Source organism: Pezoporus flaviventris, unplaced genomic scaffold (assembly GCF_033815535.1).
Source record: "Pezoporus flaviventris isolate CSIRO_AGI_PZ_B2104156 unplaced genomic scaffold, CSIRO_AGI_Pfla_v1 ptg000154l, whole genome shotgun sequence".
NCBI lineage: Eukaryota > Metazoa > Chordata > Aves > Psittaciformes > Psittacidae > Pezoporus > Pezoporus flaviventris.
This window is the reverse complement of record NW_026892702.1, coordinates 492,973-520,679: the sequence shown is the minus strand read 5'-3', so window position 1 is coordinate 520,679 and position 27,707 is coordinate 492,973. Positions and strand designations below refer to the sequence as shown.

General features: G+C 60.9%; 1 protein-coding gene across 2 annotated transcripts; it reads left to right on the top strand.

The window, feature by feature from the left end:
* NPDC1 (neural proliferation, differentiation and control 1) lies at positions 1 to 22,720 on the top strand. Of its 2 annotated transcripts, none has more exons than XM_061479637.1 (9): positions 1 to 149; positions 13,123 to 13,263; positions 19,469 to 19,576; positions 19,719 to 19,898; positions 20,019 to 20,085; positions 20,455 to 20,539; positions 21,235 to 21,314; positions 21,425 to 21,521; positions 22,517 to 22,720. In XM_061479637.1, the coding sequence occupies exons 1-9, from the start codon at positions 56 to 58 to the stop codon at positions 22,592 to 22,594; spliced, it is 930 nt and encodes a 309-aa protein (XP_061335621.1). In that variant the 5' UTR covers positions 1 to 55; the 3' UTR covers positions 22,595 to 22,720. The 2 variants fall into 2 exon arrangements, with proteins under 2 accessions (XP_061335621.1, XP_061335619.1); XM_061479635.1 differs by having other exon boundaries at positions 13,120 to 13,263.
* The last annotated feature ends 4,987 nt before the right edge of the window (positions 22,721 to 27,707 follow it).

The following is a 27,707-nucleotide window of genomic DNA, read 5'->3' as shown; positions in this document are numbered from 1 at the left end:
CGCCCCGGCGCTCCCGCCGCTCCCGCCGCCCGCGGCCCGCACCGCCCGGCGCGCGATGGTGTCTGCCCGGGGCGCCGCCCGCCGCGGAGCGCTGCTGCTGCTGCTGCTGGCCGCGCTTGGGGCCTGCGGACCGCGCCGCGCCAGTGCCGGTGAGTGCGGGCGCGGGGCTGCCCCGTGACCCCCGTGTCCTTCCCCGGCCCCGCCGCACCGCGGATGCTCCTGTTCCCTTCCCGAGGGATCCGCGCTGCCCCTCCCGCCGCGATCCCGGTGCTGTCGTTCCCCGCAGCCCCGCGAGCAATCCGCATCCGCGGGCGTTCGGGCTCCCAGCCCCCGGGTCCCTCCCCGCTCCGCCGCCCCCCGCACCGCCCAGGCGTGGGGGAGACGCTGCTGCGGGTTCGGGGCCGCTCGGCACCCCCACGACTGGCAGCGGGGTGCGAGCTGCTCTTGGGTCCCCTCTGTACTGCCCACCCGGTGTCTGACCCCCCCCCCCCCCCCGCCTTCCACGCTTCCCCCCGGTACCGGGCCCGAGCAGCGCCGCCGTCCTCCCCCCGCTGCTGCAGGCAGGGTCCCCCTGGGGCAGCGGCGCAGGGGTGACCCCGGCTGCGGTTTGGGGTGTCAGGAGGAGCCCACAAACATGGGGCCTGTCATGGAGCGGGGAGAGAGCATGAACTGGGGGAGAGGCCCTGCCCCGGGGCCCTCGTGAAGCACCTGTATGGGGAAAAACCCTAAAACCAGGAAAACAAACACAAACTGCGGTATCCCGGAGGGGTCGCACCGGACGCAGGGCACCCTGTTCACCCACCGGACGGGGCTGAGGGAGCACAGCAGCAGCAGGATTGCCCCTCAGCACTGTACTGGTGACTGCAGTGTTTCTTGCCTCCCCTGGGGCAGAACACGTGTGGCTTTGGTTCCCCACCAGCAGCAGCACCCCCTTTCCTTTCTCACTGTTTCCCTAAGAATTGTTTTGATTTAGATCTGGTTCTGTTTGGGGGTTTAGTTTTGGAGTCTGGGTCAGAGCACTGCGCCTCCCGTTGGGTCTTGCACTTGCCTTGTGCCCTGTCCCCTCACTCTGTGCCTGCTGCTGAGGTGTGCGGAGCCATAAACACCCCCCTACAACCCCAACAAACCCTGGGGAGCCCCGGGGGTTGCACTGCTCTCGGTGGCACCAGCAGCGGGTGCCGTGTCCCTGCCTGCGGGACTCCGTGTCTCCGGGCAGGTTCTTTCTGCCTCGCTGGCCCCCAGGGCTGGGGAGCTCCTCCTGGCTCCCAGCATTGTTTGTGGCTCCCATATTGTTCTCCCTGCTCCGGCTCGCAGTCAGCCGCACTGTGTTCCAAGGGAGGGTGAGGAGGCAAAATACGATGCTATATTTGTTTTAAATCTGCCAGTGGTTCAGATCATCCGGGTCTTTCCGTGCTGGGGCTGGAGGCAGAGGTGGGGATGCTCCTGCGCTCTCCCTCTTCCCATGTGTCCAGGCCAGGGTGGCCTGGCTGGGGGTACCAGTGACGCAGGCTGCTATGGGAGGAAGGAGATCCGTGTGGCTCTGGTGCAGCTGCATAATCTCTGCTGCCTCTGAATTAAGGGGTTGAGGTGGGATAAACCGGCTTGGCAGCGCTGCCGCGGAGGGACCCCTCGTGAGGCTGCTTGGGGCTGGCACAAGGGGGGAGCAGAGTTTCCCCTTCCCCACCATTCCCACCCCACTGGCTGGGTCTCTCGGCACAAGCAGGGCTGGGATTTTCAGCTCAAGGGAAGGTGGGGATGGTTTCTTTGTGCTATTTCCAGTCATGTCGTTGTTGCACCGTCTGGAAATGCCGATGGCAGCATCCCGTTGCTGGGAGGTTGAGATTGTGCAGCGTGTGGCAGTGGGGAGTTCCAGGCTGGTGTCTCCTGGGATGGCTGGGGCAGCTGGAGGAGCCTCTCTGGGATGCTGAGCAGGGAAGGGAGTCACTGTCCTGTCCCTGCAGCCTTCCCCCCCGAGCGTGGCAGGGCAGATGAAATGTTGGCTGCTTCTTCCCATTTTATCATTGTCTTTCCTGGGCAGATGGGGCAGAGCTGGGTTTTCTCTGCAAGGTGGAGCTGCAGGGCCAGGGGCAGCTCCCACACTTCTGTGCTGGTAGAACTGGTGAGGAGATTGCTGGGGGAGAAGGTCCTGGACCATCATACCCACATCCTCCTGTCTCTGTGGCTTCAACAAAGCTTCTTCAAACGGAGTCTGGCATCTCCTCCCCCCCACCTTCTGCAGCCCAGAGGCCCCTGCAATAGATGCCGCCTCCTGGGACACAGCAGCACATGGCACAGGTACATCCTCATCGTGCCTGGTGCAAGCTGCAGGAAGGGCAGCAGCTGCTCTGGAGGCGGTGCTGTGGTGGGTCAGTTTGGGCTGGTGCTCCTTAGTTGTGTTTTCCCCACGTCTCCATCCAGCATACCTGGCTTTGGGCACTGCTTTGCCTCCTTTTCTGGATGCATTTCCTGGAGCATTAGTGGCAGTTCTCACCCCTTCCCAAGGAATTTCATTGCCAAATTTCATCTAGTATTAGTATAAAAAAAAAATTAAAAAATGAACTGATGGGCAAGAACCTCTTTTGTTAATAGCCCTGAAAAGCTCAGCCCAGCTGCCACAGCCAGCACTTGACATCAGAAACTCCAGAGAAACTGCTCAGCAGAAAACAAGTGGTCCTTTCCAGTCCAAGTGACCCATTTGGCCACGTGTGAATCAGCGGCTCCTCGCTGCCTTTCCTCCTGGTGCTGCTCCTCAGGGATGCAGGTGGGAGCAACAAATGCTGCTGCTGATACTGGCTGCCCCAGCCCTGCCGTGGTGCAGGATCCAGAGCTGGGCACAGCAAGGGGAGAGCCATCCCCTATGAGGTCCTCACAGCTCTGCTTGTGGTGTACTGTCCACCTCTTGCTGTTTAATGTGCTTTGCGGTCACTGGGAGCCATGGCAGGGTCAGGGTGCAGTGGGCTGTCCCTGGGGCCATCACTGTGAACACTGGAGCTGGAGCAGCTCCAAACCCTTCTTGGAGCATTATGGTGGAGCCCAGGTGGAAATGGATGGACAGAGGCCACCACTCTCCATGATCGCAATTCCCAGTGCGGTCAGCATCAAGGAAGAAGAGTCTATGGAAAAGACAGTGAAAATTCCTCCTCTCCTTTCACTGCAGCTTGCTGGGGACCCACAAACCAGTGTGCACCCCAGCTGGGCCCTGCAGGTGCTGGTCTGGGGAGAGCTGGAGCTCAGGGTGGAGACACAGTGGTCCCAGAGCCTGGGAGTTGCTGGTGCAGGGTCAGGCCTTTCGGATCAGCCCTCTCCTTGGCGGTTCCAGGTGTGGACTTGGGGTCTGCAGTCGATCCCGAGGGAGCAGGATCCTGGCCTAACCTCACAGCTGGGCTGCACTGCCTGGGGGGTCCCTGGGGCTGCCCCCCTTCCCCAGGGACCCCTCGGTTCCCAGGGGCTCCCACAGTGCAAAGGGGAAGATGAGTCTGGGATGTTTGCCTGAAACAGCTCTTCTGGGCCGTGGGGGTATTAAGAATTAAATCGGCTTAGCTCTGCCGGGGGGGACACTGGGGACAGGAGGGGTGACAACATGATGGGGGCACTGGGGACAGGGAGGTGGATGGTGCTGGGGTCTAGAGGGGTGATGAGAATACTTGGGATAGGAGAGGTGATGGGTACTGGGGATAAGAGGGGTGAGAGTGCGGCAGCGGTGATGGGGAGGTGTGTGGTGATGGGGAGGTGTGTGGTGGACGGTGTGCTGGGAGAGGAGAGAGCTGGGGATGCTGGGAACAGGAGGGGTGATAGCATAGTGGGACACAGGGAACAGGAAGGTTGATGTGGGTTGCTGGGGACAAGAGGGGTGACGGGGGTACCAGGGACAGGAGGAGTGACAGGGTGGCTTCTCTCCAGGTGCAAGGCACTGGGGACAGGAGCTGCCACCAATCCTGTGCCTGTGTTAATCCCATAAACACAATGCCCCAGTTCTTCATTCCCATGGGGGGCTCCAGGTCTATCCCTGATGGGTGCACTGGGTCCCCCCCAGATGACTGCCCCCCAATACCCCCCAAACCCCACGGCATGGCCCCAGTGCTGCTGCCGCCACATCTTCCTCCTGTGTCTGGGTTTTGCTGACTGCTGCTGCTGTGGGTGAGCAGAGCAGCAAGTGGCAGCCTCAGGCCTATAGTGTTCCATGAGCTAATGAGAATTGCAACGGGAAGAAACTGGCCGTGAAGTGCCTGGGGTGCACTTTGAATTGGAGGAAGGAAACGCAGCTGGAGCAGGTCCCAGTCCCGGCCTCTTCCCATCCCAGAGCACTGGAACTCTGTGGGCTGCCTGCCCAAACCAGTGCACCCCGGGGGGTGTTGCTGGGGTCCGTTCTGTGTGGACAGAGTGGCAAAGCTTTGCAGGAGAGAGGTTTGCTCTTTGTTGGAGGGACCTGCTCAAGCGTGTTCAGAGGAGGCCATGAGGATGCTGTGAGGGCTGGAGCAGCTCTGCTCTGGAGCCAGGCTGAGAGAGCTGGGCTGGGGCAGCCTGGAGAAGAGAAGGCTCCTGAAGGGGAGACCTGAGAGCAGCTCCAGTGCCTGAAGGGGCTGCAGGAAAGCTGGAGAGGGGCTTGGGACAAGGGCCTGTAGGGACAGGCCAAGGGGAATGGCTTTAACCTGCCAGAGGGGAGACTGAGATGAGCTCTTAGGCAGAAGCTCTTCCCTGTGAGGGTGCTGAGGCGCTGGCACAGGGTGCCCAGAGAAGCTGTGGCTGCCCCATCCCTGGCAGTGTTCAAGGCCAGGTTGGACACAGGGGCTTGGAGCAAGCTGCTCTAGTGGAAGGTGTCCCTGCCCGTGGCAGGGGTTGGAGCTGGAGGAGCTTTAAGGTCCCTTCAACACAAACTATTCTGGGATTCTGTGACCTATCCCTTCTGGTGGGTGACAAGAGGTGACATGTCAGCTGGTGTGCTGGCTCTGCTCATTGCAGCATTGGGGTCCCCTGCGTTCTGGCCCCCTGTTCCCCTCCTGCAGAAAGGAGACAGCGATAGAGGTGGGGATGGTGCTGCTCTCTGTGCACCCAGAGCACCCATGGCTGCCAGCGAAGCTTGACTAGGGTCCGCAAAGGAGCATGTTGGGGATCCTGCAGCTCACACATGCAGGAGGAGCAGCTCTGTCTTCAGAGCTCATCCTCTCACATCTGTTGGGGATTATTTCCCAGCCACCCGCTAAGCCGGGTGGCCCCAGTGAGCCACAGTGATGTGACCCATCCTGCAGCATAATTCTTGGCTTCCTGGCTGAGAAGGAGAGCATTCCCCTGAGCTGGCTGCCTCCTGCAGGGGTAAAGAACAACAGAAATCTGGGTCTGGCTGTTTGGCACCGCCTGCAGCCCTTTCCCAGCACCCCGGGAAGCGGCTGTGCCTCCCTTGGGCCCCCTTTTCCTGGGCTCTCTGCCCATGTCCCGCAGGTCTGTTGCTGGTGTCCAAGTCAGCGCAGGCAGCATGGGGTGCAGTGATGCAGCCCCAGCCCTTCAGCTTGCCTCTGCCCTGCATGTGTGCCAGGACATGGGCTGCCCGCCTGGGGGTCTCCAAGCTGCTGGAAAGCCATAAAGATCAGTCCCTATAGCACCAGCACGTCCTGCTGGGTGTCTGTGTCCCCAAGCCCCCATCTCATTCTGATGGGCTGTTGGAAGCACCGAGGCTGTGGGACAGATGGTGGGGGCAGGATGGGGACCCTCTACCCCATGTGGAGCTCCCTGTGCTGCTGCTGCCACCTTTGAGCTGCCCAAGAGTGTTCAATCAGCAAAATCCTGTTGGTGCATCTTCAGGACTGCAGAATGTCTGTGGCAGCGTGGGACGCAGTGAGGAGTGGGAGGGCTCTGGCTTTGCCAAAGAGCATCTGGCCCCACGGGCGTAGCAGCGCTTCATGGGAGCTGCTGCTCCGGGGGGGTGTTTCCAGCCGGGCAGCAGGAGCGTGGTTGGACGCCATGGCCGAGCTGTGCCAGTGCGGCCACAGGGGCTCTTGGCCCGACAGCGCCTCGGGGCTCAGCTGGAGGTGGGCAGCAGTGGGTCTGCAGGGCTGTGGCTCACCGGGCAGCAGACAGGGCTCTGTGGGTGCTGGCCTGCCCATTGGTCAGTGCTGGCAGGGAGACAAGGACACTCAAGGCTGCTTGTGGCATCCGATGAGTCCATGCTCAGGAGAGCTGCAAAACCCCTGCATCACAGAGCAAGTGTGGTGCAACAGTGGTGCCAGCGCTGCCTGTCCTCTGCCTCCTGGCACCACACTGCGTTGCCCACTGCAGTGCCCCAGAGCACTGCGGGGATGCTGGGGCATCCCCATTGCCAATGGAGCCATGGTACTGTGAACTCAGCATCGCACACTGCTCTCCTGCCTGCGGCGGTGCTTTGAGCCATGGCCTGAGCACCGTGTTTTGCCCATCACACAGTGCCGAACCTCAGAGCCAGTGACAAGAGAACTAAAACCCCCAACCTCAACCCCTGCCCCTGCCCCGTGGGTTCTGGGCAGAGACACAGCCAGCTGGTATTTGCTTGAGCAAAATCTGATTAACACGACTGAGAGTGGGTGGTTTGAACTGAAAGAACGAGGTGTTTTTGGCGTGGGGTGGCATCGGGGACACTATGCAATTCCTGGTACTGGTGGGTGCACACCCAGCAGAGCTGGGACTGGCGGTGCAGAGCCAGTGGCAGGTTTGGGTGGGCAGCGGCAGGGAAATTACAAAGAGCATCTGGCATCCTGTTTTATTTATTTTTTATTATTTCTTCTCATCCTGAACATCTGAAGCAAAGAACTTGTGGCTGGAGCAGCCCTGGCACTGCAGGGTGCAGCAGGGTGGGGAGGCAGCGTGTCACCCCAGGCAGCCTGGAGCTGCCCTGAGCAGCTCAAGGGGGCAGTGAGCCAGGGCCGGAGACAGCAGTGCCTGGGAATGGCTGGGATGGGGACAAGGGGGTCTTGCCAGCTCGGTATCCTCCTCACCTGCTACAGGCAAGGGAGCTGCATCCTCTGCTGCATCCTGGCCCTGCCTGGTCCCAGCTGCGGGTCTGGGGCTGTGGTTTGCTGGAGCCGTTTCCATCCATCCAGGTGGCATCTCCCCTTCCTGCAGCCCCATCTTCCCCTGGTGTGCCAGCTGGGTCCTGGGGCAGGGAACGGGGATTTTTCCAGCCGTCTGAGAGGCTTGAGGGGCAATGACACAAAATGTGGCTCCCTCAGCCTGGCAGGGGGAGGTTGCCTCGTGCTTCCCAGGACCACAGCAGCAAGCTAAGGTTCTGGGGCTGCTTGTAGACGGGCTGTGCAGTAGCACCAGTGGTTGGGGAGGTGAACTATTTGGGGTTGTGAAGAGCTGGATGTTCTCCCACCTCGGGGGCAGCCTGGCTCAGCCTCTTCTGTCCCTCCATTTCCCCCTTGGCATTGAACCTGGAGGGGGACCAGGCTCTGGGAGCCCACTGTGATGGCCTTAGGGCTGCAGCAGGCAGCTGCCCTTGGCACAGCTCCTGTCTCCTCTGCCGTGCAGCCCTGATGCTCCCATAGGCCTCTGCCTCCCCTACACTAGCTCTGTCTCCTCCCGGCACTGCGTGCACACCATAGGCAGCAGCCCTGCCTGCAGCAGTGGCATTGACCCAGGTGACTGCCCGTGGTCTCACTTCCATCGCTCCTGGGTGGGGATGCTGCTGGCAGGACCATCCCCTTGGTGGGAGCAGGGTGCATCCGGACAGGGAGGATGTTGCCAAGGGGTCCGTGTGGAGATAGCCACATACCCCTCCCACGGCGCAGGGCTGCTGGCACTGTCCCTCGACTGTGACACCAGCCGTGCTGGGGACGTCTCTGCTGTTGCGCTTTATCAGCTGGATAAAGCCCAGCTGAACCGGAAAAGCTGGAAGCTGGTACCTGAGCCCCAGTGGGCTCAGGGACGGGAAGCACGGTGGCACATTGCCTTTGCCTGGACGAACCTGACCAAGCACAAAGCAAACAAGTGCTTTGCACTGCCAAATGCTCTCCCGAGGGCTGGCATGTGCTGCTGCTGCGGGGGGGCCATGCTTCATCCCTCCGTGCCCAGGAGTGGTGTGATGTGGCTGCATCCCCTGCTCCCCATGTGCGGGGTTGGAGTGTGCAGGAGCTGCCTCCGTGCAGGAGGGGTCTCCATCCTCTGCTGCACTGCGGGGGCAGCAGTACGGTGGTGATGTGATGTGATGATGTGATGTGATGTGATGTGATATGATGTGAGCGGCGGCAGCAACACAGGGCTCCCATGGGGCTCCTAGCTGTGGCAGAGCTGGTACCACAGTGCCACAGCTCTGCCCATGTTGCATATGGGCAGCAGAGCAGGGTGCCAGGGCCCCCTGGCTGACCCCAGCATCCAGCCCCAGGCTGTGTCCATGGGCATAGGGGTGTGTGGAGCTGGGGCATGGGGGGTGTCTCAGCCCCCCTGTTTCTGCCTGCTGCTTGGCAGGAGCCCCTGCCTCAGGGAGGCTGTGGGCAGAGGGAAGCAAAACCTCAGAGGCTGGGGTGCGGTGTGGGGCAGCACATCCATCTGCTCCCCAGCCTGCCCCTCTGCCTGCCCTCCTGCCTGCCTGCTTTCCTGCCCTGCCTGAGGCTGTCTCCAGCCATTGAGGGCCAGGAGCGATGTGCAGAGCTGTGAGAGCCCCAGCCAGTGCCAGCTCACAGCAGAGGCGGTGGGGCTGGGCAGGCAGGTCCCAAAGCAGGTCTGACATTACCTGGCTGGAGGAGCAGTGACCTCGGTGTGGAGCTGGCAGTCGCTGCACCACTGCGGGGCCCAGGCTGCAGCCCCTGTCAGGGACCGGCTGAGCCCTCGGCCGTGGTCAGCCCTCGGCTGCAGCCCTGTAGCAGCGCATGGAGGCTCAGATGGGAACAGAGACCTGCAGCCCTGCTTCCCGGGCACCCGGCAGCCGCCACCGCCTGCGGTGGCCCCATGCCCTGGCTCAGTGGCCAAACCACCCGAGGGACTATGTCCTGTGCCCACCGGGCTCTGCCAGCTCATGCTGCTGGCACCGGGTCCGTCCTCTGGGCGTTGGCGCTGCACCGCGCAAGCCCCAGCCCTGATGAATTGCCCTCTGACGTTAACTTTATCTCCCCATCGGCGCAGGCACGCAGGAGGGGCAGGCGCTGCCCTCCCGGATGTGTTCCCCAGCTGATGTCTTCCCTCCTCACCGCGGGGTGTTGAACTGCTTCCCCCGGGCTGTGCCCACAGCAGCTCCGTGCCCTGCCTCAGGCCAGCCCCTCTCCCGGGGGGTCCTTGGGGCAGGGAAGTTGTCCTGAGCTCCCACCGCCGCGCTCGCACACCCCCATTTCCTCCTGCGCAGGGGCCGCTCCTGCTCACCCGGCTCCTGCTCCCCACTGTCTGTGTTCCGTGTTTCGCCTGCTGCCTGCCTGCGCTGGAGGCTTGTCCCAGCATAGAGCCCCTGCGAATGGCTCAGCTCTGGTGGTGCTGGGCTCGCTGGAGGTTTGTGCCAGCAGCGGTGGGATGGAGCAGCCCCCTCCTCCAGATCCCCCTGCACGGCTGGGCAGCAGTGTCCTGGCTGAGCCACGGCCAGCGCTGCCTTCAGACTCGTTACCGCCCGTTCCTCTTGCTTTGCCTGACAGCCGGGTTGCGCTGTCCTGCAGGCGGGTCTGTGTCACCCCACTGTGTCCACATCTCCCATCCACCTATGGCCAGGCCGAGCCTCCTGTCCCACAGCAGCCGTGCTGAGCTGCTCTGGTGCCAAGCAGGGGACATGGCAGAAATAGGGGTATCCAAAATTCAGACTCGGCAGTAGCCCCACAGGAACAGAGGCAAGACTGCGAGGCTTCAGCCTGCAAGCTGGCCCTGGCACAATATGTGCTGGTGTTTGGACATGTAGGGACAGGCCAAGGGGAATGGCTTTAACCTGCCAGAGGGGCGACTGAGATGAGCTCTTAGGCAGAAGCTCTTCCCTGGGAGGGTGCTGAGGCGCTGGCACAGGGTGCCCAGAGAAGCTGTGGCTGCCCCATCCCTGGCAGTGTTCAAGGCCAGGTTGGACACAGGGGCTTGGAGCAAGCTGCTCTAGTGGAAGGTGTCCCTGCCCGTGGCAGGGGTTAGAACTGGAAAAGCTTTGAGGTCCCTTCCAACACAAACCATTCCATGATTCTACAGGCAGGCAGCATGGCCATAGCACAGGGTAGAAATGGAACCCATGTGCTGTGCCACCACCTTGGGGTGGGAGCAGGGACCTATGACCAGGATGCTGGGGAAGCCAAGGGGTGGTGGGGAGGGTCAGGTACCTGCCAGAATAGGAGCAGGACCCCACCATGTGCCTGCTGGAGCCCTGGGCAGGGTGGCACCAGCCTCCTGGGCACCTGTGGGGCAGGGAGGGACAGTGAGGTTGGGGGATAGCAGTGGTTGGGGTCAGCAGTGTCCCTGTGGCAGTGCTCATCACCAGCACCCAGCGTGACCAGGGAGCAACTGCTGCGCTTTGGGGTGGGCTCAGACAGCAGCAAAGCCACCGTGGGACCCCCACTCCACAGGGTGCCCCACGCTGCGATGGCTGCCATCAGCTGACTGCACACGGGGAGCTCCATCAGCTTCATGCTGCCTGTCTCACTGCTAATGCCAGGCTGCGACAGCTGGGCAAGCACAGCTCGTTCCTCAAACAGAGATAACGACCTTGCTGTGTGCCAGGCTGCCTTTATTTAACCATTGCTGGGCTCTGGTTGGGGCTGCCCTGCCTGGATCCTGCAGGGTGCTGCACTGCCGGGGTCCCATACTGCCGTGGCTTCATCTCACCAGGGATGCCTTGGGGGGGACATGCTTCCACAAGCCCATGACAGAGGCCTGGGGGCTCCACTGTCCCACCCCGTGCCCCACAGGGATGTGGCACATCCCCACATGGGGCCTGTGCAGTGCAGAGCCTCCTCCTGCCCCGGAGCCTGTCTTGTGGTGGTTGAACAAAGTGGCCTTGAGCTCGAGCCCGGGGCAGGCGCTCGGGTCCAGTCTAATCGCTGTGTCTGAACATCTGATTCTTTTCCCATGCAGCTCTAGTTCTCCCCCAGCCGCTGGGCTGAGCCCCACTCCATCTCTGGGAGGCAAACCCAGCCCCAAGGAATCCTCTCCAGGCTGCTGGACCTGGTGTGGGCTCATCCAGCCCCAAGTGCAGCTGATGGGAAAACCCTGCCCGCAGGAGAACCAGTGCAACAAGGGCAGCTCTACTCCTTGTCACTGCCATTCACACTGGCACTGAATGCAGTGCCCCATGGGGTGCAGTGGAGAGGCGTCTGGGTGCAGCCTGGGGGTCATTGGTAGTGGTTGCACCCTCCAGTGAGTAGTTTAATGGTGAAGTAGGGCTGTGCAAAGGAGGATTTCTTGTGGGTGGCATCTCATGTGTTGCTTGGGGTGGCATCCTGCTCAGTAACTACACCCCTGCTGGGGGTGTAGAGCTGCCTCAATGGTCATAGAATCATAGAACCATGGAATGGGTTGTGTTGGAAGGAACCTTAAAGCTCATGAAGTTCCAACCCCTGCCACGGGCAGGGACACCTTCCACTAGAGCAGCTTGCTCCAAGCCCCTGTGTCCAACCTGGCCTTGAACACTGCCAGGGATGGGGCAGCCACAGCTTCTCTGGGCACCCTGTGCCAGCGCCTCAGCACCCTCACAGGGAAGAGCTTCTGCCTAATGTCTAGTCCTGGTGGCTCCATCCCGTGCTGGCACGCTCCACTGTGCTGTGCCTGCGGGGATGGGGATGCTCGGGGAGTCCCCAGAGTTGACATGCACCTGCTCACGAGCTGTTTGGTGCAGAGCTGCACCAGAGCTGTCCCTGGAGCTGCCCCTCTGGCACAGGAACAGGCAGATGGTGTTGGTGTGGGCAGGTGAAGGCTGGCGGTGCTGGTGCCAGGAGCGTGGGATGGGGCTGGAGCTGTGACTCATCTCCAGGTCTGGCCCTGCTCCCGGTGGGAGCCCTGGTGCACTCCTGACTGTGAGAAAGCTGAGGGCATGGCCACCCCTGGAGGAGAGCAGCAGCGCTGGGAGCTGCGCTCCATCCAGCCGTGCCCAGCACAGGGCAGGGGTGCACTGAGCGGTACCCAGCTCACACTGCCACCAGCCTGGCAGTGAGGGATGTCTGTGCTCTTGCTGTTGACAGCTTCACTGTCCCAGCAGCTCCCGCGGCCATCAAAAGCCAGGACCCAGAATGTCCCCACAGCCCCGTGCTCAGGTGATAGCTCTGGGCTGGCCCCATGTGTCGCTGATCTGACTGTCGTGGTTCCCCTCTCCAACTCTGCACAGGGTTTGCCACCATCACCCGGTCTCAGGACTCAGCTTTGCATAGGACCTGGGGACTTTGTGTCCCCCCAGGAGGTCCTGCTTTACCCCAGGAGGGGTAAAGAATGGGGGCTGCTCCTAGCCATGGCAGTGCTGCCAATGTGTGCTGGGTCCAGATGGGGCCAGAGCGTGGGGGTTCCTGCCTGTCCCCAGGTAGCAGAGAAGTCCCCAGGTGTGACATGGAAACAAGATCCTTAATAATGCATCAAGAGAGGTTTGGGCTGTGGTGTGTCACCAGGGGAGTTTGGGTCCCGTCAGTTTCTTCTGTCATGATGCTAAAGGGATGGAAGCTGAAGCTGCTGCTCCCAGTGAAGACCTGTCACAGCCATGCTAAGGCTCAGGGGGTTGGGGGGCTTGTTTGTGGGGAGGTTGTTTGACAGCTACCACACGCATGTCAGTTTGTGTTGGCTGTATTTCAGCTGCTATCCTGCTCTGCATGGTGCAGGCAGGGGCTGGAGACTTGTCACTGCCAGTTCTGCACGCTTGGGGTGTCCTGGAGCACCCTGGGGCTTGGGGCATCCCATGCGACAGTGGAGGCTGGGGTCCCGTGTGGGAGGATGGGCACTGCTTGCTCATCCCTGCCTTGCACAGGTCATAAAATCATAGAACATCTCGAGTTGGAAGGGGCCCATAAGGGTCACTAGATCCAGCTCCCAGCTTATTGGTGCCTGTGCTTAATTGCAGTCAGTTATGGCTTTGTGAGGGCAAAGGGGGCTGAGGGGCACCTCTGGTGAAGCACATCCACACCCCTTACATGGGGTGCAGCAGGAGCTGGCTGGTGCGCTGGGTCCCACACGGGCCATGGACAGACCCTCCTCCTGACCTGTTGTCTCCTGTTCCTGCAGCAGCATCGTGTCCCCGGAGCCTGGACTGTGCTCTGCAGCGCCGGGAGTTCTGCCCGCCGGGCTCGGGAGCCTGCGGCCCCTGCCTGGCCTCCTTCCAGGAGGATGAGCATGGGCGATGCATCCAGAAGCACCTCCCCACCAGCGGTAGGTGGCACCCCCTGTTCTGCCCTGCCCTGCCTGCAGACCTGCCCCCAACCCTGCCTCAGCACTGCCCTGCAGCTGTGCCGCTGCAGGAGATTCCCAAGCCCCCGGTCCCTGCTCCCCATCCTCTGGCTTCTCTCCACAGCAGCCATGTCCCTGTGGGCATGGCAGCTCTGCTCCCTCCCCAGGCACCAACTGTGGGGGGTTGTGGGGCTGTTGGGGAGCACATGGACCTGATTCTGCTCCTTGTCTGTCCTGTATCCACACCAGTGACCATGCATGCTGCTGGGCCCTGCCAGCACCCAGCGGTGCCCAGAGGCCAGGGACTCTGGGGTCTGCCTGGCTGCCCTGCAGGAGCCGGGAGCCAGCTTCTGTGCACGAAGCTGTGACTTGTTCAGACATCCTGTGGCCTCACCTATCCTGGGGCTGAGCTGTTTGGGATTTCAGTTCCTGGTTCCCATTGGTTTGAGATGTTGGGCTGTGGTTTGTGGATGCAGTCTCCTCCTCTGGTGATGCCCAGCATCCGTGGTGGGAGGGTTGGAACCAGCAGCACTGGGTGGGAGCCCTGCCTGGCTGTGCAGGAGGCACCGGGGGCTGCTCTGGCTGTGATTCCCCTGCTCCAGCTTCCCATGGGAGCTGAGGGGCTGTGGCAATGGGCAGAGATGGGCAGAGCATCCCCAGGCAGCAGCAGCCTGTGGTCACTTGTGGCACTTGCACAAAGGTCTTCCACCCGCTACTGCGGAGCCTTGCGGAGCTCCCAGTGCAGCCATGGCACCTGCACCCAGCTTGGTCGCACAGCAGCCAGAGGGATGAGAGAGGGGATGGCACAGGGATGAGAGAGGGGATGACACAGGGATGAGAGAGGGGATGGCACAGGGATGAGAGAGGGGATGGCACAGGGAGGAGAGAGGGAATGGCACAGGGAATGAGAGAGGGGATGGCACAGGGATGAGAGAGAGGATGGCACAGGGAATGAGAGGGGATGGCACAGGGAATGAGAGGGAATGGCACAGGGAATGAGAGAGAGGATGGCACAGGGATGAGAGAGGGGATGGCACAGGGAATGAGAGGGAATGGCACAGGGAATGAGAGAGAGGATGGCACAGGGATGAGAGAGGGGATGGCAGAGGGAATGAGGGGATGGCACAGGGATGAGAGAGAGGATGGCACAGGGATGAGAGAGGGGATGGAACAGGGATGAGAGAGAATGGCACAGGGATGAGAGAGGGGATGGCACAGGGAGGAGAGAGGGAATGGCACAGGGATGAGAGGGGATGGCACAGGGAATGAGAGGGGATGGCACAGGGAATGAGAGGATGGCACAGGGATGAGAGAGGCGATGGCACAGGGATGAGAGAGGGGATGGCACAGGGAATGAGAGAGAGGATGGCACAGGGATGAGAGGGAGGATGGCACAGGGATGAGAGAGGGGATGGCACAGGGAATGAGAGGGGATGGCACAGGGAATGAGAGAGAGGATGGCACAGGGAATGAGAGGGGATGGCACAGGGATGAGAGAGGGGATGGCACAGGGAATGAGAGGGGATGGCACAGGGAATGAGAGGGAATGGCACAGGGATGAGAGAGGGGATGACACAGGGATGAGAGAGAGGATGGCACAGGGATGAGAGAAGGGATGGCACAGAGAATGAAAGAGGATGGCACAAGGATGGGAGAGGGAATGGCACAGGGAATGAGGGGATGGCACAGGGATGAGAGAGGGGATGGCACAGGGAGGAGAGAGGTAATGGCACAGGGATGAGAGAGAGGATGGCACAGGGAATGAGAGAGGGGATGGCACAAGGATGAGAAGGGATAGCACAGGGAGGAGAGAGGGAATGGCGCAGGGAATGAGAGAGGGAATGGCGCAGGGAATGAGGGGATGCTCAGGGACGAGAGAGGGGATGGCACAGGGTTGGGGTCCAGCCTTGGCATTTGGCAGCGAGCAGGGCTGATGCACCCTGCCACAGGCTCCACATTGCCAGGTACCAAATGGCTTTAGCAGTTGTTTGTGGTTTATTTTTTAGTGTGAAGTCTCTGGGAGCAAATTCCCCTCTTGGAAGGGCTGCTCATGCGCCAGCATCTCCATAGCAACCCCACTCGGTGCTGGCTTGGGCAGGGAGATGCAGCCACAGTAGCATCTCGCCCATCTTTGGCAGAGATGTGGTACCGCGGTAGCATCCTCCGCCAGCTGCTGTGGGACCACGGCAGTGTCCTCTCCAGCTTTGTTATGGAGATGTGCAGTCGCATCTTCTGAGAGGACACTGGGAGATGAATGGAGCCCATCCCAGGGTCTCTCCCAGCCCCATCCTGTTGTTCCAAGCAATGCCACCAGCTTTGGCAACAAAAGTCGGGGGGGTAAAAAATTGGGATCCCCTCCCAAATTCTCCATTTTAGCAGACAGGGGAATGCCCAGCTCCTTTTGGCAGGGAGACACTAATTTATCCCATGGGTGCTTTTGCATCCTACAGGTACCTCAGTCTGTCAGCAGCAATAGCTGTGTTTGGGGGAGTGCAATGCAAAGGGGGGGGGGGCTGCCATGGCTCAAGGATGCAGAACCCTTTGAAGGGGCTGCCCACGCTGTGTGGTAGCATGGGCAGCGTGGGCAGCCCCTTTAAAGGGTTCTGCATCCTTGAGCTGTTTGCCACTGGCAGTGACGCCGATCCCGGGATCCCAGCACCTGCCACCGTCATCCCTGCGATTGGTTGTGGCTTCCAGCAGGAGCGTGGGCAGGCACCAGGGCTCTTCTCCCTCATCATACCCTTACAGACAGGCACCAAGAGCAGGTTTTGGGGGTGACAAGCAGCGGGTTTGGGGTCTCAGAAGAGCAATGCATGTGAGCGGCATGTTCCTGCCATTGGTGACGGCGTGCATGGGTGTCTTGGCGTACCCAGTGCGGCACTGGCACAGAGGTGAGACGGGACGCACGGGACCTCATGGCGCGGAGCATCCTGTTCCCTGCATCTCGCTGGTGCTGCCTGTGCAGGGGTCTGAGCCCCCCAAACCCTGCCAGGACTAGATCTGAATTTGCTGTGATGGGTTTGCATAGTGTGGTTTGGGCTGGTGAGTCCTGGTCGCTGTGTGCCCCCAGGCTGTGGGAAGCGCTTTGGGAAGAGGAGAAAAAGGAGATCCTGGCTTATGTCCCTGGGGATTCCCCCCTTCCTGCCTGCTGTGCTGCCAGCAGCTAGGAGGACATCGGCTGTCCTAGGGCCGGACTGTAGAAATCAGTGGATTTGTAGGAATTTTGTGCCCTCCTGTGGAGGCTGTCGGCATCAGGTCTCCCCCGCCCCGGGCAGAAGCCACGTCCCTTCTTGCTCCCTGCTGTCCCCAGACCGATCACAGTAACTCTTCAGACCCCCAGCCTGGAGACCCTGGGGAGGGGGGAAGGCCCGGGGAAGACCCTGGGCTGGGTGCTGTGTGCAGGCAGGCAGTGAGATCTACCATGAGAGGGCACCCGTGCCCTGTGCAAGCCCTGTGTGCACCCTGCGTGCCCCTCTACATGCCTTGTGGATGCACAGCCTGCACTTTGCATGCACCCTGTGCCCACCAGCATTCCCAATGCACTGCAGTGGAACTGGGGGAGTCTGATCTGCTCCTCTTGAGAGATCTGGGATCTGTTCCTTGGGGAGCAGCCCTGGGCCAGCATCTCAACCCTGTGTTTCACCTCCGTGGTGCCCAGCGGGAGCTGCCATTGGTGCCAGAGCAGCTTCTGCCCTGAAGATGCAGGGGGGTCGCAGATGTGGCATCACCAGGAGAAGTCTCTTTGGCAGAACACAACAGGGGTGTGGGGATTTAGCCCCTGAAAGGGAACTTGGTGATGAAGCTGTTGATGAGGGTGAGCAGCACTGCCAGGGCACTGCTGGCAGCACTGGAAACAGTAAACAGCGTGGCTGCCCTGGCTTTCCTTGTGCTGCTTGGCACAGCGGGAGGCTCACAGTGACCTGGGAGCTGCTCTTGCTGGTTTTCCAGCTTTATTTTTCCTTTTCCAGCCATTCATCCTCCTGAAGCATCTGCTGTTGAAGGCCAAGGGGTGCCAGAGCAGGGCTGAGCCTTGTGCCCAGTCCCCAGGCCTGATGGTGACACATGAGCGTGGGCAAGGCTATCCCTTAGCTCCTGTGGGAATGAGGACTGGCCTTTCCCCAAGTGCTGTAGGAAGCTAGAGCCAGGCTGTCACCACGGGGCACAGGGCTGTCACCCCCATCCTATGCCAGGTCCCTGCCCATCGGGAGAGCCTGGCCATGCTGGCACCTTGGCACCAGGACACTCAGCTGCTGGGCACAGCACTGGTGGCACAGCCCGGACCTGGCAATGTGGCCATGGTGCTGCTTTGCAAATTGCTTTGGGGTGAAAGTAACAGGGTGCAAAGAGCTGGGGGTGCTCCAGCTCCTGCCAGGGCTGGGGGCTGGGGCAGTTTGGGGCACAGGGACAGGAGACAGTGGCTCTTCGTGACTTGTTTAAAGCAAAGTGCCCCCTTCTAAACTATTCTTGGCTGGCGTGGCTCTGAGTCACAGCGTGCCTGAGTGGCCTTTGTGCCCGGCTCCGGAGGGAAGTGGGGTTTATTTCCAAACACTGGGAGTGAGGCGGGATTCCCGAGGAGCTGCAATTGTTATAACCTTGCATCATCCCGGAACGGAGCTGCCGGTATCACCTCGCCTTTGTATGGCTTGATCTCCCCTCGGGGCTTCCCGCTGAGGACAGCCTGAATGCGGCAGTGGCGCAGGGAGCAGGGATGGGAACAGGGACGTCTCCTGCCTTTGAAGCTGAGTTTAATCCTGTTAATATCGCAGTGGGAAGATCAGAGCTTGGCTGTGCTCAGCAGCTCTGGGGACCGCAGCTCCACTCCTGCTCTGCACTGTCCCACTCTAGGTGGGCACCATCCAGGCTGGGATGTGGATCCTGCCCATGTCCCATGCCACAGGAGCACCCAGAGCTTGGTGGAGCCCTGCCTTGCACTGGGCTGAGGCAGCCAGCCATAGAATGCCCAGCCAGCCCCACGGTGGTCCTCACTGCAACCTTCCCCAAAAGGGCTGCATCCTGCCTCGCACTAGGCAGAAACCAGATCCTCAGCTGCAGTGAGGGATCCCACCAGCTCCTCGTCAGCCCTGGACGAGCTGTATTCTGGGGTGGCTCCAGCCCTCCAAACATGCAGAATGTGGGGTGTCTGCTCTGAGAGACCCCCCTGGAGCCCTGATCCAGCTCTGGGGCAGCAGCATAAGAGGGACGTGGAGCTGTTGGAGCGAGGCCAGAGGAGGCCATGGAGATGCTGCGAGGGCTGGAGCAGCTCTGCTCTGGAGCCAGGCTGAGAGAGCTGGGCTGGGTCAGCCTGGAGAGGAGAAGGCTCCTGAAGGGGAGACCTGAGAGCAGCTCCAGTGCCTGAAGGGGCTGCAGGAAAGCTGGAGAGGGGCTTTGGACAAGGGATGTAGGGACAGGCCAAGGGGAATGGCTTTAACCTGCCCGAGGGGAGACTGAGATGAGCTCTTAGGCAGAAGCTCTTCCCTGGGAGGGTGCTGAGGCGCTGGCCCAGGGTGCCCAGAGAAGCTGTGGCTGCCCCATCCCTGGCAGTGTTCAAGGCCAGGTTGGACACAGGGGCTTGGAGCAAGCTGCTCTAGTGGAAGGTGTCCCTGCCCGTGGCAGGGGTTGGAGCTGGAGGAGCTTTAAGGTTCCTTCCAACACAAACCAGTCTGGAATTCTGGGATTCTAGAAAAAACAGTGTTCAGATGTGCCCTGCCTGCTCTTGGAACAGCCCTGCTGCAATTCACCCTGCCAGACCCATCCGTCACACAAGAGCAGGACAGCTCTCCTGGTCTTTCTCCTGGTCCAGCCCATGTCCCTCCTCCCCCTGTAAATCCCCCAGGAGCAGGGACATGGGGCAGGCCCTATGCAGTGATGCTGGCTTCCTGCTCTTACAGGGCTCTGCAGTACTTGCTGGCTCTGGCATGGGGTGGGAGCTGTGGCTGCTGTTGCTCCCACATCCTCCAGCATTTGTGGGGTGAAAAGCATCCAAAAAACATCAAGGACATGTGCAGGTTCCTGGTCTCGGCTTTGGGACCGTGTGGTGCTGGAGGGCTCCATCCAAGTGTGCTTGGACTCCAAGCCACCCGCCATTGCCTGTCCTGGATGTGAGCCACTTCTCGGCAGGGTTCTGGGTGTCCTGGGGCTGGGAGCCCATCCCGGGGTGCCCGGCTCATGCTGCTCTCTCCCGGCTCAGGGCGGATGTCCCTTTCCACCTTGGAGAAGGAAATCGATTTCCTGGCAGACGTGCTGGCCAGGCAGGAGGCTCCTCGCTCCCACCTGCTGAGGGATGGCAAGCTCAGGTGTAAGTGTCTGCTCCCCACCTCCCACCACTCTCTGCAGTGGTGCTGGGGACCCCATGGCAGCCAGGCCCTGCGCTCCAGGCTGCTTTGCCCTCCAGAGCTGCCTGGGCGCTGCTCTGCTCAACCCTTTGCTTTCTCCTGCAGCCACCCTGGTCCCTGCCAGCAGCAGACAGCGTGTGCCCAGTGGGCTGAGGCTGGGGCTGCTGCAGCAGGGTCCCGCCAGCAGCAAGGCAGCCACCACCCTCGCCACTTCCACCACCGCCACCATCCAGAAGTACCCGGTGGAGGCGTCCCCCATCCCTTCCAGTGATGATGTGGTGCTCGGTGAGACCTCGGGGATGGGCCCTTCACAGGAAGGGGCTTCCTGTCGCCATGGGGAAGGGTGGGCTGGTGGCTCCATGCTGCTGCGCTCACGCGTCCCTTTGTGTCCCGTCCACCCTTCAGGGCTGATCGTGGTGTGCACACTGGCCGGGCTGTCAGCACTGGTTGTGGCCGGGGTGTGCTGGTGCAGGTGAGCTGGGGGCTGCCCGTATGCCCTTGTGCCCAGGGGAGCTTGTTCCTGAGCTTCCCAGGCTGGGGGGGTGGGCTGGAGGAGAGGCAATAGCTGCCCTGCAGTAGCCAGGGCTGGACGACACCAGTGGGACATCCCTGTGCCAGGCACAGCCTCCTGGGAGCGGGTGACACCTGGATTAGGCATCACTGCAGTGCTCACTCCATGCCCAGCGGGAGGGACATGGCTGTGCCTGGGGTGCCACTGGTTATGGGTGCCATTGCAGGGAACAGGGGTGTGGGTGGGGGGATTGAGCCCATGGGAGTCCCTGGCACCCATATGGAGTCATTGGCTGTGGTGGCTCCTGAGCGCTCTCCTCTGCCCCAGCAGGCTACAGAAGGAGGTCAGGCTGGCACAGAAAGTGGACTACTCAGCACAGAGAGCGGCCAGCCCCCTGCCCTACGACAAGATCTCGGTAAGGCATGTGCCCAGCAGGACTGGGGCACTGATTGCCCCCATGCACTGGGCACTGGTGAGGCTGCACCTGGAATCCTGCGTTCAGCTCTGGGCCCCACACTACAAGAGAGACATTGAGGTGCTGGAGTGGGACCAGAGAAGGGCAATGGAGCTGGTGCAGGGCCTGGAGCACAGGGGTGATGGGGAAGGGCTGAGGGACCTGGGGGGTTCAGTCTGGAGAAGAGAAGGCTCAGGGGGGACCTGATCGCTGCCTACAAGTGCCTGACAAGAGGATGGAGCCAGGAGGGGCTGGGCTCTGCTCCCAAGGAACAAGGGATGGGACAAGAGGAAACGGCCTCAAGCTGCCCCAGGGCAGGTTTAGATGGAGCTGAGGAACAATTCCTGCCCCAGAGGGTGCTCAGGCATTGGAACAGGCTGCCCAGGGCAGGGCTGCAGTCACCGTCCCTGCAAGTGTTCACACAGCGTGGAGACGAGGCCTCAGTGCCATGGGTTAGTGGTGGCCTGGGCAGTGCTGGGAATGGTTGGACTGGATGAGCTTAAAGGGCTTTTCCAAGCCAGTTGATTGTATGTTTGGTGTTCAGGCCAGGCCTGTGCTCTGCTTGAGGGGCTTCCAATATGTTGGGGTCTCCCTGCCAGCAGAGCTGGGGCTTCTGCAGCGCAGCCTTCATGGCCCTGTCTTTGCTCTCTCTGCAGCCCGGGGACAAGACACTGGCTCAGAGTGCCCAGATGTACCACTACCAGCACCAAAAGCAGCAGATGCTCTCCATGGAGAAGTAAGCAGCCCAGGAGCAGACAGCAGCCGCTGGTTCATGCCCTGCCATTAACTGGGGTGCCAATAGTCATCCCCCTGGGCTTCACCCCTTCTCTGGTCCTTTTACCCCAGGCATAAAGAGGAGCCCAAGCTGCCAGACTCTGCATCATCAGACGAGGAGAATGAGGATGGAGACTTCACTGTGTACGAGTGCCCTGGGCTGGCTCCGGTACGGTGGGTGCAGGGTGGCCGGGGGGGACCTTGTGCACGCAGGGTGGGATCCAACCTGGGGATCCATGGGTTGGGATCCATGCCTGGGATGTGCAGCTCCTCACGAGGAACTGTTTCAACGTGTCCTTCATCAAACCCTGATATGGTCCAACCCCTGCTTCTCCCATGTGCCCTGGCTAGGTCATAGAATCACAGGTTAGGGTTGGAAAGGACCTTATAATCATCTAGTTCCAACCCCCACTGGAGCTCTCCGAGTCCTGGCATGGGGTTTTACCCTGGGGGGTGCTGCCCCATACACCCTGGAGCAGGGAGCTGGGACAGCCCTTGGCAGATCCATGATCAGGGACATGGTCACCTCGGACTCCTGGGCACTGGGACCATGGGGCTCATTCTGGTGCCTTCCCAGTGCCTGGACTGGGGAACCTATGACCCCTTAAAGCCGGGGGGGGGCGGGGGGGGGGGGAGACGGAGAGGGGAGGCTGGCAGGGGACCCCGGGGAAGGGCAGCTCCTAACAGCCCTGGGTACAAAGAGCACAAAGAGACCCGAAAGGAGCCTTTCACATGGTAATGGCTGCGGAGCCCGGCCATCAGGACCCAGATTGAGGGTCATCATTAGGTCTTTACAGGACCATTAAAGGACACTTGATGGCAGGCAGTCTGGGCACAGAACCCCATTCCTGCCAGCCAGGCTGTGAGTCCCGTCCTGGGGTCCCCAGCCAGGCTGTGGGATCCCATCCCACTCAGGCCCGTGGGTTTTGCACACCATCACCCCATACCAGCATCCCCAGCCACTCCTGGCGGGGAGGCAGCACCTTTCAAGGGTTAACGGCAGGGTCCTGGTGTGAGTCACCCCATCCCAGCCCAGGAGTTACCCCCACCTTCCCTCCTGGGCTGGGGTTCAAACTCAAACCCCTGGGGATGGGGCCGCTCAGCCCTGGCTGGTGTCTGACCTCCTGCCTTTTCCTTCCCATCCCACTCCCTCCGCCGCTGCAGACCGGAGAAATGGAAGTGAGGAACCCGCTGTTTGACGACTCCTCCTTACACCCCTCCAACCCCAAGTCGCACCAGTAACGCCCCTCTGACCCGAGCTCGCTACAGACTGTGTGCCCGGCGCCACACCGATGGGCACCCGCAGCCGGGTGAAGGGGCTCTGCCGGACTGTTCGACGCCTGCCCAATAAACACCCAGTAACAGCTATGGGAGGGGGGGATCGCCCCCGTTTCCAGCGTCCTTGTCCTCTTTGCTGCTGTGATCCTGCTGTGACCGCGTCCCTGCCTTGCCCTTGGCTCGCTGCTCTCGGGGATGTGCCAGCCCCATGGCGGGGAGGCAGCTGCCTTGGCACAGAAACTGGGGGGGAAGGAGGGGGTGCTGCGCCGCTATCTCTTTGCATTTGGCTTCAAGGCAGCGGCTGCTGCCCTGGTTGCTGCTGGACTGATGCAAGAGCAGCTGGGAAAGGGATGGAGAGAGGGCTGGGGAGCAGGAGAGGGGTCAGTGGAGCTCTGCAGGAACGTGTCAGTGCTGCCAGCTTCCCAGAGCCCCTCTCACAGGGATGGAGACTTTCCCTGGGGCAGGTGGCATCGCTAAAGGTTCCTGTGCCAGGTCTGTCTGCTCCTCCCCAGCCCAGGCAGCCCCTGGCATCAGGATCCTGCTCCAGGAGCTGGGGGCAGGCACTGGCTTTCCTCCCCAAAATGCGCCATCAGATGCTGCCCTTTGCAATGTCCATCCAGGAGCAGAGGCTCTGCCCCAGCCCCTGTGCTGGCTCCATCCCCTTCTAGGGGTGCTGGTGCTTGGGTTTCTGCGGTGCAGGCAGTCCCGGTGCCTGTGGCCTGGGAACAGTGCCGGGCTGTGCTGGCAGAGGATTCCCTCACAACAGCCCTGGGTGCCAGCTGGGCTCTCACTCGGGGCCTCTGTGGTGGTGCTCAGAGAAAAGCTCAGCTCTCTGTGATGCTCAGTGTGAAGCTCAGAGAAGGGGTTGAGGGGTTTGGTTTTAAGCCTGTGTAGCCATGGGGGAGGAAGGAGCGAGGCTGGCGGGGGCTCTGCTGGCTGCGAGGGGTATCTGAGGCACATGGGTTTGCTGTGCTGGTCTCTGCCCTGCGGAGCCTGGCTCTGTGCTCTCTGGGCATCCCTCCATGGCAGGGGGTGGTGTCTGCTGTTCTATCCCAGGCAGCCGCTGGGCTCCAGAGACCCCTGCACCGCTCCACTGTCCATGTGTGTGTCTGGGCTCACCAGAGCTCCTTGCTCAGAGCCCAGTGCTGTTCCCCAAAGCCTCCCAGGTACGTTGGCCATGGTCAGTGTAAGGATGGCTTTGAGTTGCTTTTCACAGAAGCGGCTCCGTGTCCAGCCCCCGGTGTGGACTGTCCCAGCCGCAGGTCACCCGTTGCATGCAGGGGGTGTCCCCTCGCACGCTCAGGAGCCATTGCACATACGGGCAGCACGGGTGGGGGGGCACGGTGGCCGGGCTGTGCTGGTGACCGATAGTGCTGTGGGACCGGGGCCGCGGGCAGAGCCCATTGCCACGCAGCACCTTCACCTGTGCGCTGCTCCCGGCCCATAGGCTGCTGCTTCCCCACACCCTTGTTGTTGTATGTAGTTCTTTTAACAGGAGATTTTATTAAACAACCATGTTTGAGACCCATGCGAGTGTGTGGTGTGGGGGCAGCCCCCTGGTCATGCTGCTCTGAGGAGTGGGGAGGGATGGGGTAGACAGGGAGGATGCTGTAGGTCTCCCATCCCAAAACCTTCCCTGGGGAAAAGTGAACACAGCCATCCGGCCTCTGCCCCCAAGCCCTTCCCAAGGGATTTTTCCCAGACCAGACAAGAACCAGAGTCGATTTTCTTGCTCCAGTGTTTGCCAGGAGAGGTTTCCCCAGCAAAGGGCTGCGTGGGAGCCCCCAGCTGTGCCTGCACAGCCCACACCCAGCCCTGCAGCACCCAGCACCCACCCACCCCATCACCCCTCACCCCAATGGCCCTTCGCACCTCTGTGGGGCCAGCAGATAAGGGCTATCATGGCCCCGCATTGTACTCTCCTGGTCCTTTGATCACACCAGCCCCCCATCAGGCTGATACAATCTCGTCTCCTCCTGGTTTCAGCAGCCCCAGGGTGGCTGGTGGGTGCTGACTCACCGGCAAAGCACCTGGGCACCCTTGGGGATGCTCAGCTCAAAGCCACCCATCATCGTCACCATTATCATCAGGACCATGGCAGCATAGCAACTCAAATCACCTGGGACTGCCCCAAGGCTCACACATGGGGACACCCAGCCTTGCACCCATGTGGAGACCCAGCCTTGCACACTCCTCTCCAAATTCATCCTTTGCTCTCAGCGCCCCGCAGCCTCTCACAGCATGCCCAGGCTTTTTGGGAAACCCTCAGTCAAACATGGTTCCTCCCAGGAAGACCCTCCGGCTCAGGGCACCGCAGTAGCAGGAGCCCTTTGTCCCTTGGGGAGTTGTGTCCTCACTGCATCCTGGCATGGAAGAAACATTGGTCCTGAGACTCCAGGTCTGTGCTGCAGACAGCCCAGGACAGCCCGGGGCTGGGTGCAAGGTCTGTGTTCAGCCCCAGCATGTCCATGCCTCAGTTTCCCAGCTGTCCATCAGCAGGAGGAGCAGCCGGGGTGTTCAGGCACTGCAGTGATGCAGGCAATGCCCAAACTACAGCCGGGCTCTGTAACACAGAGGCCGTTTAATTCTTCCCTTGTGAGGCGCTGGCACAGGGTGCCCAGAGAAGCTGTGGCTGCCCCATCCCTGGCAGTGTTCAAGGCCAGGTTGGCCACAGGGGCTTGGAGCAAGCTGCTCTAGTGGAAAGTGTCCCTGCCCGTGGCAGGGGTTAGAATTGAATGAACTTTAAGGTCCCTTCCAATCAAAACCATTCTGTGACTCTATGAGGGAACAGAACCAAAATATCCTCTTACGAGCTTTCCATCCTGTCCACCCAGACCAGCTGCAGCCAAGTAAACTGTGGTGCCATGGAAGAGCTTGTTCCTTCAAGAGATGTGGCTTCTGAAGCTGAACACACTGCCCAGACCTTTGATGGACCCAGGGTGAAGACTGGGGCTGGCTCTGACCAGAGGATCAAGGTGAGATTGCTTCGGGCATGAAGCTCAAGAGCACCCAGCACAGCCCCAACTGCTTCTCCATCATCTACCACAGAGAGTGGGTGGGCAGTGAATGAAGCACCATCTGCAGTCATACACTCTCTTAAAATCTGATCTCCACTCCAAACCAGCCTCAAAACAGTGCACAGCAACAGGACACACAGATGTGCAGCTCTGTCTTCCCCAGCCTGCTTGCCACATCACCGAGCTGGGGAAGCTGGACACATTTTCTCCTCCTTTCTAGCAGGATCTCACTTATTCCTGGCTGCATTAGACCACAGAGCTGGGCCTGAGATCCATCCTCCTGAAGCAGGTTGGAGTCTCTGCTCCAAATATTTGGCCAAACCCAGCCACTGGTGCACAGTGACCCCACGCAGTAACCGGGGACCTCTCACAGCCCCCCAGAATCGCCCCATTAAAATGTAAGGGGGGGGGGAATACACTGAGAACCCCTACTGACTCCCTCCACATCCCCCAGCTAAAACCATCACTGCCACAATAGGCCCTGCTCCTACAAAGGGGACGGTTCAAAGTCAACGTCTCCCTTCCCCTCTGCCTGTATATGAAAGGGAGCAGGAATGCGTTTGAGGCCTGTCGGGCTGGGGGGGGGCTTCCTGGGGGGATGGAGAGAAAGAGCAGGTTGGCAGGAGGAGGGGGTCCAGCCCGGGAACAATAAATCAAAGGGAAGGGGAGTTACTGCCCAGCCAAGGATCTTCTGAAACCCGGGGCCGCAGCGGGAGCCCGGGAGGAGCAGGGTTGATGGCTGCCATCGGAGTCCCGCAGAGACACTTCCTCTGCCCGCGGCATCCCGGGAAGCCCGGTGCAGCACAGCCCAGGGCCCTGCTCTGCCCTGGGCACGGCTGAGCCCAGCACCCGCACAGACGGAGCCTCACCGGGGCAGGGCAGGGGTGAGCCCCCAGTGGGTCCCGCAGTCCTGGGGCTTGCTCAGGGTGACCCGTGTCCTGTCAGTGTTGTCCATGTCCCCTCATGGCTGTCCACATCGTTTCAGGATGGCCCACATCCCCACTGACTGGCTTTTTACATCCTCTTGTTGCTGGGGCTGCTTAGCATCACACACCCTCCGCAGAGCAGCTGGGCACATATGCCACCGGGACTCAGGATGGGGCTTTAATGATTCCAGCTCAGCCACTTGGTTTTTTATTCTTTTTCTCCCTTATAGGTCCATCAAGCAGAATTCATCCTGCCCCAGGAGCTGTAGCTGCCCCATCCCTGGCAGTGTTCAAGGCCAGGTTGGACAGAGCTTGGAGCAAGCTGCTCTAGTGGAAGGTGTCCCTGCCCATGGAAAGTGTTGGAACTGGATGAGCTTCAAGGTCTCTTCTAACACAAACCATTCTATGATTTCATGACCATTACAAGGGAGGCTGTTCTGCTCCCCCCATGTGCAGTGGTGCGGGAGGCTGCTGGCACTATGGGTCCCAGCACTTCCAGGAGCCAAAGCAAGTGCTTCATAAGAAGCACCAAGAGTCGTCCCCCAGCTGTCCCATCCCAGCGCCGCGGGGGAGGCTCCTCCAGCCTATCTCTCTGGCATATCTCCAGTGCCAGACAGCAGCAGGCTGCCTGTAATCCGGGTTAATAAACAGGGAGCTGTGCTGGCAGCCGGGTGGTCGCTCACTCTGCTCCGGCTGTGGCCAGGGGTAGCCGGGACCATCGGGCAGGAACTGGGCTGGCAGGTCCCAGCAGAGGCTTGATGGGGCAGCAGCGTCGGGATCAGGGAAGCTCCCTGAGGAGGGAGGGAATGGGGAAATGGCTGCAGCTGGCCCCGATAGCGCCATTGTGAAGGGCAGTGTGAGGAAAGCCCTTAAGATAGAGAAAATATCAAGCGTGCTCCTTGTGGAGCAATGGGGCTGATAGCCAGGGCTGCAATTAGCTCCCCGGTGGCACACCCAGAGTTTCGGGGCCTCTCTGCTTGCAGAGGCCTCCAGGAAGGACATGGTCCCTCAGAGTCATTGCCTTCCTCTATGTGTGTGTGTGGCGGGGAGCAAAAGGAGGTCAGTGGGAGTGAGAGGGAGCCGGGGAGCCCTCGCTTTGCCCATGAAACATTCTGCAGGACTCTCCACGGTGTG